The 12,301-nt window shown below is 41.8% G+C and overlaps 1 protein-coding gene across 7 annotated transcripts in view; it reads right to left on the bottom strand.

The window, feature by feature from the left end:
* Positions 1–12,301, bottom strand: part of DGKD (diacylglycerol kinase delta) — a 64,214-nt gene that overhangs the window by 21,271 nt on the left and 30,642 nt on the right. For all 7 annotated transcript variants that reach the window (XR_012587752.1, XM_074593177.1, XM_074593176.1 and 4 more), the window contains 10 exons: positions 9,168–9,272; positions 8,182–8,314; positions 7,202–7,308; positions 6,525–6,650; positions 5,346–5,448; positions 4,662–4,824; positions 2,461–2,569; positions 1,556–1,695; positions 731–815; positions 63–157 (listed from right to left, as the gene is read on the bottom strand). Coding sequence is in view for 6 of the 7 variants with exons in the window: in XM_074593177.1 (XP_074449278.1) it covers positions 63–157; positions 731–815; positions 1,556–1,695; positions 2,461–2,569; positions 4,662–4,824; positions 5,346–5,448; positions 6,525–6,650; positions 7,202–7,308; positions 8,182–8,314; positions 9,168–9,272 (1,166 nt within the window). In the remaining variant the exon portion in view is untranslated. The remainder of the gene's footprint in view (positions 1–62; positions 158–730; positions 816–1,555; positions 1,696–2,460; positions 2,570–4,661; positions 4,825–5,345; positions 5,449–6,524; positions 6,651–7,201; positions 7,309–8,181; positions 8,315–9,167; positions 9,273–12,301) is intronic.

Genomic DNA, 12,301 nt, shown 5'->3' on the forward strand with positions numbered 1-12,301 from the left:
GATTGCCTCAGGATCTTCACGGTGCAACTTTCGCTTAGAGCAGTTGACCTCTAAGTACTCACTTGGCTGAGGAGATGACCACTGAGTGTTGGTCAGAAGTCAAAATTTTGGACAAATGAGCAGCCACAGAGTCTTCATAGAAGAGAATCTTCTGCACCTGGTGACAGTCAAAAACAAGACACTGGGTTGCTGCTTCCCAACATTACGACATATGCTGTGTAACCCTGTCTCCCCAGAGAGTACCTATCATTCTACGGGTTCTTTTTGCCCTGGAAAAGTTCTGTGGCCCAGGGCTCAGTTATCCACTGACGATCTGAATCTGACGAGGAAACTAATTCTGAACCTAGAAACCATTAGCAGTGCAGTTCTTAGAGTCTCTGATTAACTATGGATCTAAAACTGGCTTTTTTATGGTTCTTATGACTACCATGCAGCTTTCCACAATTTCAACAACATGATGTCATGACAGCAGCTAAAGTTGATCATTTCCTATCTACCCTGTTCCAAAGCATTTTCCTCCCATTCCCCATTATGGTTGTTGACTCTGGTAACCCCACCTCCATCCTTCTCCATAATACTTCATTGACTTAAAGACCCAGGATCTTTGTAGCTCCTGCTTCACCCAAGTCATAATTCAGGCCTGCTCCATTTGAACTCAACCACCGCCTCCTATCTTGTCTGTTCTGAGGCCATTGCTCCAGTCCCCTGCCCTCTGCATCTCATGAGGTACCTCAGAATCCTCACTGAAATCTTCGGTGACTGTGGAAGTGGAGGCTTGGCGAGGGAGTTTGGTTTCGTACACCATGATGCTCCACCTGTTGGAACGGAGACATCATAGCTATCACTACAAGGCAGATTATTTCCTCCTTTTTCCAACATAACAGGTTAGAACCTCAAGCAGAGCAAACTGCGCTTTGGCAGGGGCATGACCAATGTAAGGAAGCCATAGGGTTGCAATGGAACTGCAAAGGGGCTGAACTGGGGGAAGCGGAAGGGGTGACACTATGAACAAGTATCCTACAGCACAAGGACCTTCTCTGTACTTCTCCTCTCTCTCACAGAAACTCTAAGGACATTACTCAATTCAACGCAACAGATACCAAGATGTAACTCTACAGACAAGAAGCATTCTTAAATGTACAAAGATACATAGGCGATACCAATACTAGGGGCAAAGATGTCCATTTCTGCATTCAGCTTTCATTTCTGTGCCAAACACAAGGTTCAAATTTACCAAGAAAAAAATTAGCTTAAAAAAATAAATCATGACTGTAAGACTGTCAGACTCAACTGATGAGAACTCTGGAACGCAAGAGAGGACACTGGACATCAGACAATTTTACAACTCATTACTATTCTGCAGCAGTGACACGGAAAGCCAGACCACCTTTTGTTGCTGAAGAGTGACGGAGGATTATCAAAGCAAAAACGTTAACTGGCATTAGTAAGAAGTCCAGCAGCTGGGTAGAATCAAGAACTACCCAGTTCTCCTGGAAGGGTATTTTCACACAATTCTTGAGCAGGGGAGGATGTGATGTTAGTGATGGTTACTCACCTGTCCAGCATTTTGGTACTGGCCCTCTCCAGCTTCTCCAGGATCTGCGGGAGCTGGGTATCATCATCACACGCAGACCCCCAGCCTAACACACGGGCGAGGTCATTCCCTGTTCCCAAGGGCAGCACTCCCAGCTGGCACTGCATCAGAGAAAAGGAAACCAAAACTGATATTCAAATGGGAAAACACAAGCCACAAACAGCCACAAGCAGCGTGACTGATTCCTTACACAGACCGGTCACTGAGGAACAGCTAGTCCCAGAGGGAGGAGAAAGTAATTGGGTGGGCAAACCGGCCAGAAGAGCATGCAAGTGAGGAAAAATGTCCTCTACTTCTAAGTTGTTAATTGAGACAGGACTGTATTACAGCGACCAGCGTGAGGAGCATCTTATTAAAAGTAACTCCTTCTACAGATGTCTTTATTTAACCATCAGGTGGTGCTATTGCTTTTTCTGTAAAAGTAGCATAGACATTTCCAAGACAAAATGGGAACAAATTAAACGCTGCATGATACCTCTACTCCAAAGAAGTTTCTGCCTATCCCAGGGCTCAGAAACCCTGAGGGAACAGATGAGGAGCACTACCCTTGCGGAACTCGCACTTTTGTAACTGCAGCCCTTTCTGAGTGTAAGTCTCAGCTGGCAGTGGAGCAGGAGTAACTCAGAGCTACTCCAAAAGCAGGATCTCGTAAGAGGGACTTGTGGGGGAACAATGGAGAAAGGAATAATGAATTAGTCCAGCACTCCTTCTTGTAGAAAACTACTGCAAGAACACTGCTGTGGTAAGCGATACGTGGCTTCAGTCCGGGGGCAAACTGCATCTGTATGATCAAAAAAAGTCCTCTTCAACCCATGCTGTTGTTACTCCTTCATTCTTTCATCCACCCAAGCTTGCTGGGCAGATACCTGCTTGTGAAGATTGAGGCTATCGATTTCGGAGAGAACCCAGCCAACACTTCCGTCTCCACCGCAAACTAGAATCCGGAAAGTGTCAAATTTCTGGAATAAGCGTAAACTACAGAGAAGGGAAATAAAAAATGCAAGAGAAAAGAACAATCAGCTGTTACAGAAAGAAATGATAAACAATTCCTATCTAGGCAATAAACACGGCAGATTTGTTTAAAGTAGGCTCTGATTTCGCAATGAATACGAGCCACTGTTAGATTACAGATGAATTAAAATGATTATAAGGAATTATGAATACAGCTAAGCAATTTACAATGTCTGTTCACTATAAAAATATGTCCCAGACCTATTCCTCTACTAAAGCTTGGCACTTTTGTCTGAACAGAAGAGGAAACAAGCATGTGATAGCTCCTTATCCATTGAATTAACTTGTTTTTGCAGACTTGCTGTGTTTGGTGTAACACTAGTTATTTGTCACTGTTTGGAGTGCTCTGATGTCACTTCACTGCCTTCACACTCAAGGCCACACCAATTAAAGCAAAGCTTGAAGAGTGGGAATTTTATGCAGTCATTCAGCAAGCAGACAAATGTAAGAGGATGTAAAGCCCCACAAGCTTTAGTTCTTCTTCTGGGAAAGCAACAAAAATCAATGCTCTGGCACCTTGTCTGTCCTGCAGGCAGGCAAACAACTTACCAACAAGACAAGTGTGAATTTCTCTATTCACCCTTTCCAGAATATTAAAAACAACCTCTCCTTAAGCTGTTTGAAACTGTGCTTCTTACTGAACATTCTCCAGAATTACTGCCTGCTTTTATTTGGGTTTTGTATATATTTATTTTTTTTATTATTACCTAAACAGGATTTACTGTCATACATGAAAATCCTTATTTCTTCAAGCCCTGTTGACACATGAAAAAAGTCTATCAAAAATGACAACATCTTATGGTACAGTTTGACTGGCACCGGTTGAGAATATTTAAATTATTAAGAAGCAGCCTTTACCCTGTACCACCATTTCCTTTTCAAGCAAGCAAACAAGAGCAGCTGTTTTAGACGTGTGCGCCACAGCTTGAGAAAATAATTGATTCCCTCCCTTCCCTTCTCTCCTGCTTAAAAGCAAAATTTCTCTCTACAGTCAGTCCAACTGGGGAGGGGAAGAAGAAAACTATTTAATTATAAAAGTTTTCTATGTATTGTTTATCAGGCAAGCACATCCCCTGGACAGCATGCTGCAGTTTTAAAGGCCAGTGTTTTACAATGCACTATGGCAAGAAACTACAACAGTTCTCAGGAAAGCAGAGCCTAATGGTCACTCACCCAGGAGTGGACGTTCCCAGATCTAGCACCCTGCATCTACAGGTCTTAGTCATAGACTTTGAGTCATGTTTAGAAAAATATAATGGAAGTTCACCTTGCGTTGGCTCTTATTGTAAAAAACACCCATTCATGACAAAAGTCGCTCAGATCCAATGCCATGGAGAAACATTTGGAGGGTGCAAACTAGAGACCAATTTTTTTTTTTTTTTTTAAACAGAATTGCAGAAATACGCTGATGGAATTTATTCCACAGTGCTCACTTTTTTTTTTTTAATCCATAGATATTCTAGTGTAATCTGGTAAACAAGCCTGAAATGCCATCTAGATCCCAGGGCAGAACAAACTTTACCAAAAGCATTTGTAAGAGACGTTTTCCCAATATCACCGTAAAATCTTCGAGGGATGGAAGTTTCACATACTTCCTAGCTAAGTTATTTCTGGATAAATCTCATTTTGACACCATTCATTTGCTGTCTATGACATCTGCCTGTTCGCCCGATTTAACTCAAGTGAACTCTTGTTATCAGTACATCAAGATGCCTGTTGCAAATCTGTTTGGTGACAAGTTTTCTTCTGGATTCAAGTTTTCCATGCTTGGCCTTCTTCCAGGAGAGTGTTTCTGGAATTCCCCCTAAACCCCTAAAGCTGTCCTGCTGTTACTGATGAATGGAAATAATAACATTTTCAACAACATTTTTGGTTTTAGCTAATCAATAGCACGAAACACAGAGAGGGGATAACCCCTCCAAACTTCCTGTGTGTTCAGTCTTCTCCAAGGAATAGGTTCCTTGTTATACTTGAGGATAAGCTTATAATCAAATAAATCACTTGTACTTTTCTGGTATTTACAAGGAATGTGTGCTTCCATAGAGTATCTGCTTACCCAAGGTGAGGTCCTCCATTCATGAGGTCAAAGACCTGGGCTGGATTCAGTAGCTGTTTGAATCTTCGAAGAAATTTTACACCTTGGTTGTCTCCACTTTTTGAGTTGACAAAGACCAACAAAGGGCTTGTGCAAGAAGGGGGACAAGTAGCTTTCCAGAAACCTGTCAAGGAAAAGGGGGGAAAGGGAAGAGAAGCCAAGAAATGTAAAGCAGCCCGTGGAGATGGAGTCAGAAAAAAAGCAACACCCCACGCCCCAGCACAGCTATGGAGAAGCTAATACGTTCCTTGTGCTTATGGCACTCACTGGGTAAACGCCAACTGCGCACAGCCCTGAATCCAGCACGAACCACACCTCATGCTGCCAAATGTCACACTTATCTCCCAGCAGCATGCCAAAATTTTCAGCTTCCCCAACCTTCCCAAACTGCTTCTGCAATTTAGTTGTTCTCAATAAATTTTAACAGCTGCAGCTCAGCAAATACTGACGTTACAGGGTAATAAACTGAATGCAAAAGCAAAGCAAACGGTTCACTGCCACACTTCAGCAGTATCTTCCAGTTTGGAATTTCAGCAACATCAAAAAGCAGAATTTTCAGTTGACAGAGTCTGGCATTAACGGTGTTAGCTGAAGGGGCCGTAACAGAGGAAGAGAAAGAAGGCACTACTTACTGGAGTTACTTACCATCTGAATCAATGCTGTTAAGAGCAGTAGGAGGAATGACAGATACTTTGCACAGCCCAAGAGGGCACTTGTTTGGCAACAACTCTTTACATGATGTGTGTACCTGAAAACGCCAACAAAAGCCATTCATTCAGACTCTTTTGGGCACTGTGGTAGTGCCCACTCATAAGGCCACCCAACAAGAGGTTGTCAAGGAAGAGTAAGAAAGAAGAGGAGGAGAATCCAAGGAAGTGTCAATCAATTAAGTTATTTTCAGAATGATCTAATCAGAGTCTTCTAATTCTCCTCTTTTCATTAGTATGTACTTTTTCTGCCATTTGAATTTATAAGACTAGCACTTTGAGTGCTAGGAGGACCAGGTAATAGATTACGTGGCTTTAAGAGTCCTCAGGCACTCTGCTTTCAAAATTCTAGCCTGTTGAGAGATCAAAAGCAACAACAAAAAAAAAAGCTGGGAATTCAAGAAAGCAAAAAACAAAGCAGGAAGACATGAGGGACATAAGAGGTAAGAGAAGAGGAGATTAATAAAGCCACCCAAAAAAGGACACTTCAGGGCACTCCAGTCATTTCTGGTACACGAAGATTAGCAAGATAGAGGGTTTGCGTGGGGTTTGAGCCCCCACCCCACACATTAAAACCACATATTTTGTGATTTTTTTTTTTTTATTAATCTTATAGACAACTGGAAACATAGCAACATCTGCATCACTGCAGTGGTTAGGCAAGAGAATCCCCACCTATTGGAATGGGAAGGGACACTGCTATTACTAAAATAGCTTAGCATTCTTTATCATCTTATTTTGTCGTACCTTTTCAACCTGCAGAAATGACAAATAATGGCTCCTTAAAATCCAACATTTCCCATGCCTGAGGCACTGATTCATATCTAGTGTAATTAGATTCCTCTATGAAAGCTCACTATCAAATGAAAATGAGCCTGCAGAGAAGTCAGATTTTAGGTCCTACTTTTATGCATCACAGTGACACTTTTCAGCACAAATTTAAATTTTTGTCTCTTGCAGGCTGTTTATCATGGAGAAAGAACAATAGAGTCCTTCATGGCAAATGCTGACAGCACGTTTAGAGATTTCATTTTAAGTAAATGTCATTAAAACAACACACCAAAGAGCTGATCAAAACCTATCCTTTTACTGAAATGGTCATGTTTATTCAACTCACCATGGCTTTGCACCAAAGGCAGCGCCAGTCTTGCAAACGTAGGACGCTGCCACAGGTTTTATCACACACAGTGCATTTGGCGCTCACGGGCAGGTTTCCTTCCAACCACTGATGTGGCATTGAGATCTGCAAACAGCACAGAGGGAGAGAAGCAATATGGACACTCCAGAGTGCAACTCAAGAGCGCAGGATGCACTGTGGCACAGACACAGAGGAGCACGTGTTTACATGCACCATTTAAGGACAGCAAGGGCAATTTCTAGAAAACATCCGAGGACCTCTCTTGGCATTTTACATCACGCTGAAGCACAAAGAGACCAGGTGACTTGCCCCAGGCTACTCAGGAAACACTGGCTTGCATCAGACATCTCATATACTAAGGTACTGTTCCAACCACTCATTTGTTTTTCTTTTGACAAAAACTCAGACCAGGTTCCCCATGCCTCCTATTATTTAACCTCAACTCCCCCGGGTCCATAACAGGAGTCTCTTCCTATTAAGGACTCCTTGCTACGATGCTTGGATTCTCCCCACAGAATCTCATGCTCTGACAGTAAATGCCTTTCCCACATCACTAACACATAAAGGCAGAATCTGATATTTGCACAGTGAAGAAAGCTGTAGAGCACGTGCTTCCACATCAAGATAAGGCTAGAAGAGTTAAGACTAACGCCTACCCCATCTTCATCCTCAATGATATCCTTCCCGATGGAGGCCAGAGTTGTCCACTTGCAATTATTGGTTGCCCGCACAGCACACCGCTTGTGGGCTTTAAACTTGCACACTAGAGAGGAAGAGAAGAATATATTTATCCTGCCTCAGAACGCATAATGTGGCAGTCTGTGCAAAAGCTGTCCCAAGTGACCATATTTGGCTCCAGAAGAAAGCACAGGCACACACTACCCTTGTTCGCACTGCCAAAACTATCAGCTCTAAGCACACCGAGTAAGATGAGCTAGCTATTAATTCTTGCCTTGTCACTTTTGCCAGTTGCTTGTACAAAGCTTAGTTATCACCTTGTTAAATTTGACACGATTTACACGGCCATACACTCCTGCATCCTTTTACACAGTGTGGGTGTAACCTCACTCATGCTGGAAGTATGAGCAGCCAGGCACGTCTGCTACGCCAAAGCTGAAAAAGAATAACCTCCTGGCATTTGAACACTTAACAAGGATGTTCTTACAAATACGATTATGCTTATGAACAGGAGTATTCTTATGAATATTCTATCTGATACCTCAGAAGAACGTATCTCTTCACCTCAGAAGCACGAGTTTAATAAGGGATGGCAGTATTTGGGTATATGGGAAAAAAAACCCAACAGCTATATTCCTATTGGGTCCAACACTAAAACCAGCATGAAAACATCATCACATCTACCACTGTTTTACAAAATGCAAGATCCTGATCTTGACTTCTGCAGGAAAGTTCTCTGTGAAGCCAAAGGGATTCATCAGCAAAGGGTTTCAGCATCAGGTCCAGAAAAGACCTCCAGTCTCATACACAGCCTGTAGCTCCCTCAAGTTTATTATGCAGCATTTTGCTACATCTTTTTGCAGACTGTTAACAACATTCCTCTTAAATTATCTCTGGAACGTGGCATTGAGCTATAAAGACAATGCTCCCAAAAGAGGAGACGAGAGAGCACGCTTACCTTCACATGACAGCCCATGTGAGGTGACTCCAGACAATGCCTCCCGACACACATTGCAGTAGGTTGGCCGAGCATGCGAGCAGGCGTACCAGTTATGCATCCCTGAGAAATGGTCCATGCTGTACTGCGTAGACTAATAAAATAAATGTATTACAGCCAAGTCCGAAGTAGAGCAACAAGACCTTTTTTTTTTTTCTTAAAACAAAAACTTGCACATAGCAGTCAGGAAAGGCAGAAACAGAACACTTCTACTAGGGAAGAGTAGCCCACATGCAGTTTATACACACTAGCTGTAACTCAAGAAAGTCTTTAAGCCAGAAAAGACTACTTGAAGAAGGAGCCACAACTTCATTCCTGCTCCTGTCCTACCTCCCATCCTTGTCTCACTACAAATACGTGTAGGGAAATTAACTGGAGAATTTATCTGCTGGAGAATTGATCCTTCCCTTCCCCATTTTTTTGTTGGATTAAGTTTTCAGCAACATCAGTTCCCCAACCTTGTTTATTGCATAGCAGAGGAATTCTTGTGCCAGTGTAAGGGAGGAGACAACTGGGGACAGAAGCATCAGAGCGAGGAAAACACAAGGCAGCTTCTTTTGGTGGCAGTGCTGGTCTAACTACAGCCCCAGAAAGCAAACAGATGCACTGACGCAGGCAGAATACCAAGCAGACAAGACGTGAATTAGGACAGGGAGAATAACTGAAGAGTGAAAAGATAATGGGAGGAGAAATGCGTTTCATAACCTATCCATACTCTGAGAAGTGCTCTCAAAGTTACCAAGGGAGAGTATACAAAGCCACAAACGTTCTTTGGAGAAACACTTCAGTGAATTTGAGCTAGTTTTTACAGAAGGCCTAACACTATACCCATTATAGTCAATAACAATGACTTTTATTAACTTCACTGGAAGCTGACTCCAATCTCAAAACCAGCTGTTAGTTAGGAGAGGAGGCACAGAGTGCGAAGGAACACATTTTCCTGCTACCTCAAAATGTTCACGGTTTTGTACACTCTTCAGTGCTGCAATCCAATCTTCCATCTCTTTTCTGTTATCGGCACAAAGGATGAGCTTCCGACATGGAGTGATAATCTGAGGAGTGACAGAAAATTAATAGTGTGTATTCTGGGCACGTCAGTGAGAGACAGCAAGAGTTATCCCTAGTATAGTCTACTGAAGTACTTTCAGAGGCAATGAGCTGCACAACAGAACAAAAGTTATTTGCACCTTTCAACCACGTTTCTCTTCCACCATAACATACCTTAATTCCTTCAGAAATGTACAGAACCACAAAGATTTTAGCTGTCGTTCCCAATACTGAACTGAGTAAAGAAATCTCTCAGACCCAAGTAATGGCACAACAAAAATCGAGCACAGAGCAGTAAAAGTTAATATATTACATGTGCAGAACTTGCATAAGTTTTTTTTAAAGTATTTAATGACCTTTAAAATTGCAACAGCATTAAAACATTTTGTTAACACCATAATATACCAGTTTCTAGCAAGCAATTAATTTCTAGCTCTGGAACATCATACTAAAAACCCGTTTAGAGTCATGACAAGCCGGGATCGAGGAGGGGAGAAATCAAACAAAATAAGAATCTAGAAGAGAAAGCACTGTATTTTGAACCCTCATGTTTCCTGAGGGCTTGTTCTACATTTAATACATAAAAGATATTCCAACAAATGTTCCTCTAGCAGCTTGAGGTTGTGGTGAGCTTGCCGCCTTCTAAAAATATTCTCCCCGGTGTGTTTCTACCCTGGGCTAATTCCCATGCATTAGCTGCTCTGTGTTGAACAAACAGTTCAGTGTTTTAACAAACCAGCAGAGGACATGTAGGGTGGCCAGAGCTCCCCTCTGCCCAGGAAGGCAGCCGTCTCTGCGTAGCCTACCACCAGTGCTCTCTCCTTTGGTCAGGTGGCGGCAGCAGAGAGAAAGAAAAGCTCCTGGCTCTTCAGAGGACCAGGCCTGCTGTCCGCAGGGCTGCCCATTCAGCTGGGGCCCAGACTTGACTATAAATCAACATTTATGCTTCCCAAGACAAAAGTATTTCTTCACCACTAAGCTATCTTAGTGTCTCCCTGTGCACACCTCTGTACTGATTTCCATCCAACTGACTTCTTAAACCAATATTGAAGCGTTTGCAAGATCTGGATTTAAGAAAAGCGGCATTAAGGTTGAGCACCATGAACAAAAATCAAAACGCTCCCCTTTATGTCAAGTCTAAAAACTTACGGCAGCCCAGGCTCTCCTGCACCCCTCTACATTTTGTACATGAAAATAATTGTCTACATCAACTGCTTTTCCAGCAAATTGTACCCTAATATCTGAAATAACAGATTAGAAGAAACTAGGATTGTGTCAGGTTGATGAGGCCCGTGTGGCTCTCGCAAGCATGCAACCGAAGTTTTGTTAATGAATGTTAAAAGCCCATGAACACCACCCCAATACATGACCCCTGTTAACTACCATTTTCCAGTCTGTTTCTTGCTTCTCATTATGGTCCATAGAACAGATTAAGAATAAAAACCTCTGAAGTTGAACACTAAGAAATGTGCATGTAATGTCAATAAAAGAGATACACCTGTAAATTTCTGCTTTATTTTAAGCTCTTCAATTCTCAAAATGTATTTATTTTCATAGGATAGACTGCAGCATTTACCTGCAATAACGCTAGCTTCACCCAGAGGTATTAGACACCTAGAAAAGGGCACTACGGCCATGTCAAGTAGGCAATGGAATTAAATATCTTTTTAGAGCAAGGACTGCACATTCATATTGGAAACACAGTTTTGGCACAGAGCATTCTATCTTGGACAAAATGACCTGATCTGTATCAATTCTAAGCAAACAGAAATAAATATTTACAATTTTCTAAAAATAAAACTTTGAAGAACTCCTTCCCTCTTCCCTGACTTTTCCTTTTAACAATTCCAGCTCTGATAAAATTTATTCCCAAAGAAGGTAATCACAGGAGTCTTTCTTCTTCCTTGGGAAAGGGGACAAGTGGGCGGTTAACTGTATTTCCATCAAAAACTCTGCTATGTAAGATGGGCTATCCTAGAGAAACCTTTTACGGAGCATGAAACGCTACTGCAAAAATCAGCGTGGACTTAGAGAAGAACAAGCAGCATCTCTGAAATCCGGCTAAGAGGAAGCAGCTTTTTCCCTGGAAGTAAAACAAAGTTCAAATAATTTGTTCAGACAACACAGGGCCCCACTTTTTGCTGGCGGTGAAGCCAAGAACATCTATAATTGCATGTGTGCAACAGTATCCTATGTAAAGTCCAAGTATCCCAGGATGAAGCATCCAAGGACCTTTCATCACTTTGAAACCAGCCAGTTTTTATAAGGAACCACCAGTTCATTCAACAAGCCACTGGCACGCTCTTGGGCAGTGGGGAAAAATAATTTAAAACAGTTGGTAAAATTAATTTATTATCATCACAATCCCATTTCATAACACTCCTATTCAGTGATGTCCCTTTTCCTATTTTCTCTCTTGTTTTTTTTTTTTTTTGGGGGGGGGGGGAAGCAAATGCAAAGAATATAGTATCATTTTTAAATCATCTCAGAAGACATGATATCGAAAATACTGACATAAAATACAGAAATGCAGACACTCCTTTGATAAGAATTTATTTCTGAGGCTACCGACTTCCTGGATCACTGGAGAGACTGTCCAATGTAGAAAATCACTAATTCCTTCTTAAGTCACCTACCGCTTCATCTCAAAAATCCCCACATTCAGTGGTGGACAATCCTCTGTTCAAAGAACAAAGTTAAAGTTTTTAAGACAAGAGGACAAACAAAGAGATCAAGAAGATTTTCTTACTTGAATCATCCAGACAAAGAGTCACAGAATTAATATAAAGGGTCTATTGTCTGACTACAAAACACAAATAAAATGTAACTTTGTGCAAGATAAATTTATGAAGAGCATTCCCCATTAGTGAGTTCTAAAGCAACATTTGCATTGGGATTTAGTGGTATCATCGGAGATGGGAAATAAAAGAATATAATCTCAAACCTCACGGCTATTCTAAGGAGGACAAATGGGGACAATTCAGGCTTCCCTGTGAAGGAGAGATAAGATTTTAATGTAAATAGTGTGACAATT

Source organism: Larus michahellis, chromosome 6, assembly GCF_964199755.1.
Source record: "Larus michahellis chromosome 6, bLarMic1.1, whole genome shotgun sequence".
In the NCBI taxonomy this organism is placed as follows: domain Eukaryota; kingdom Metazoa; phylum Chordata; class Aves; order Charadriiformes; family Laridae; genus Larus; species Larus michahellis.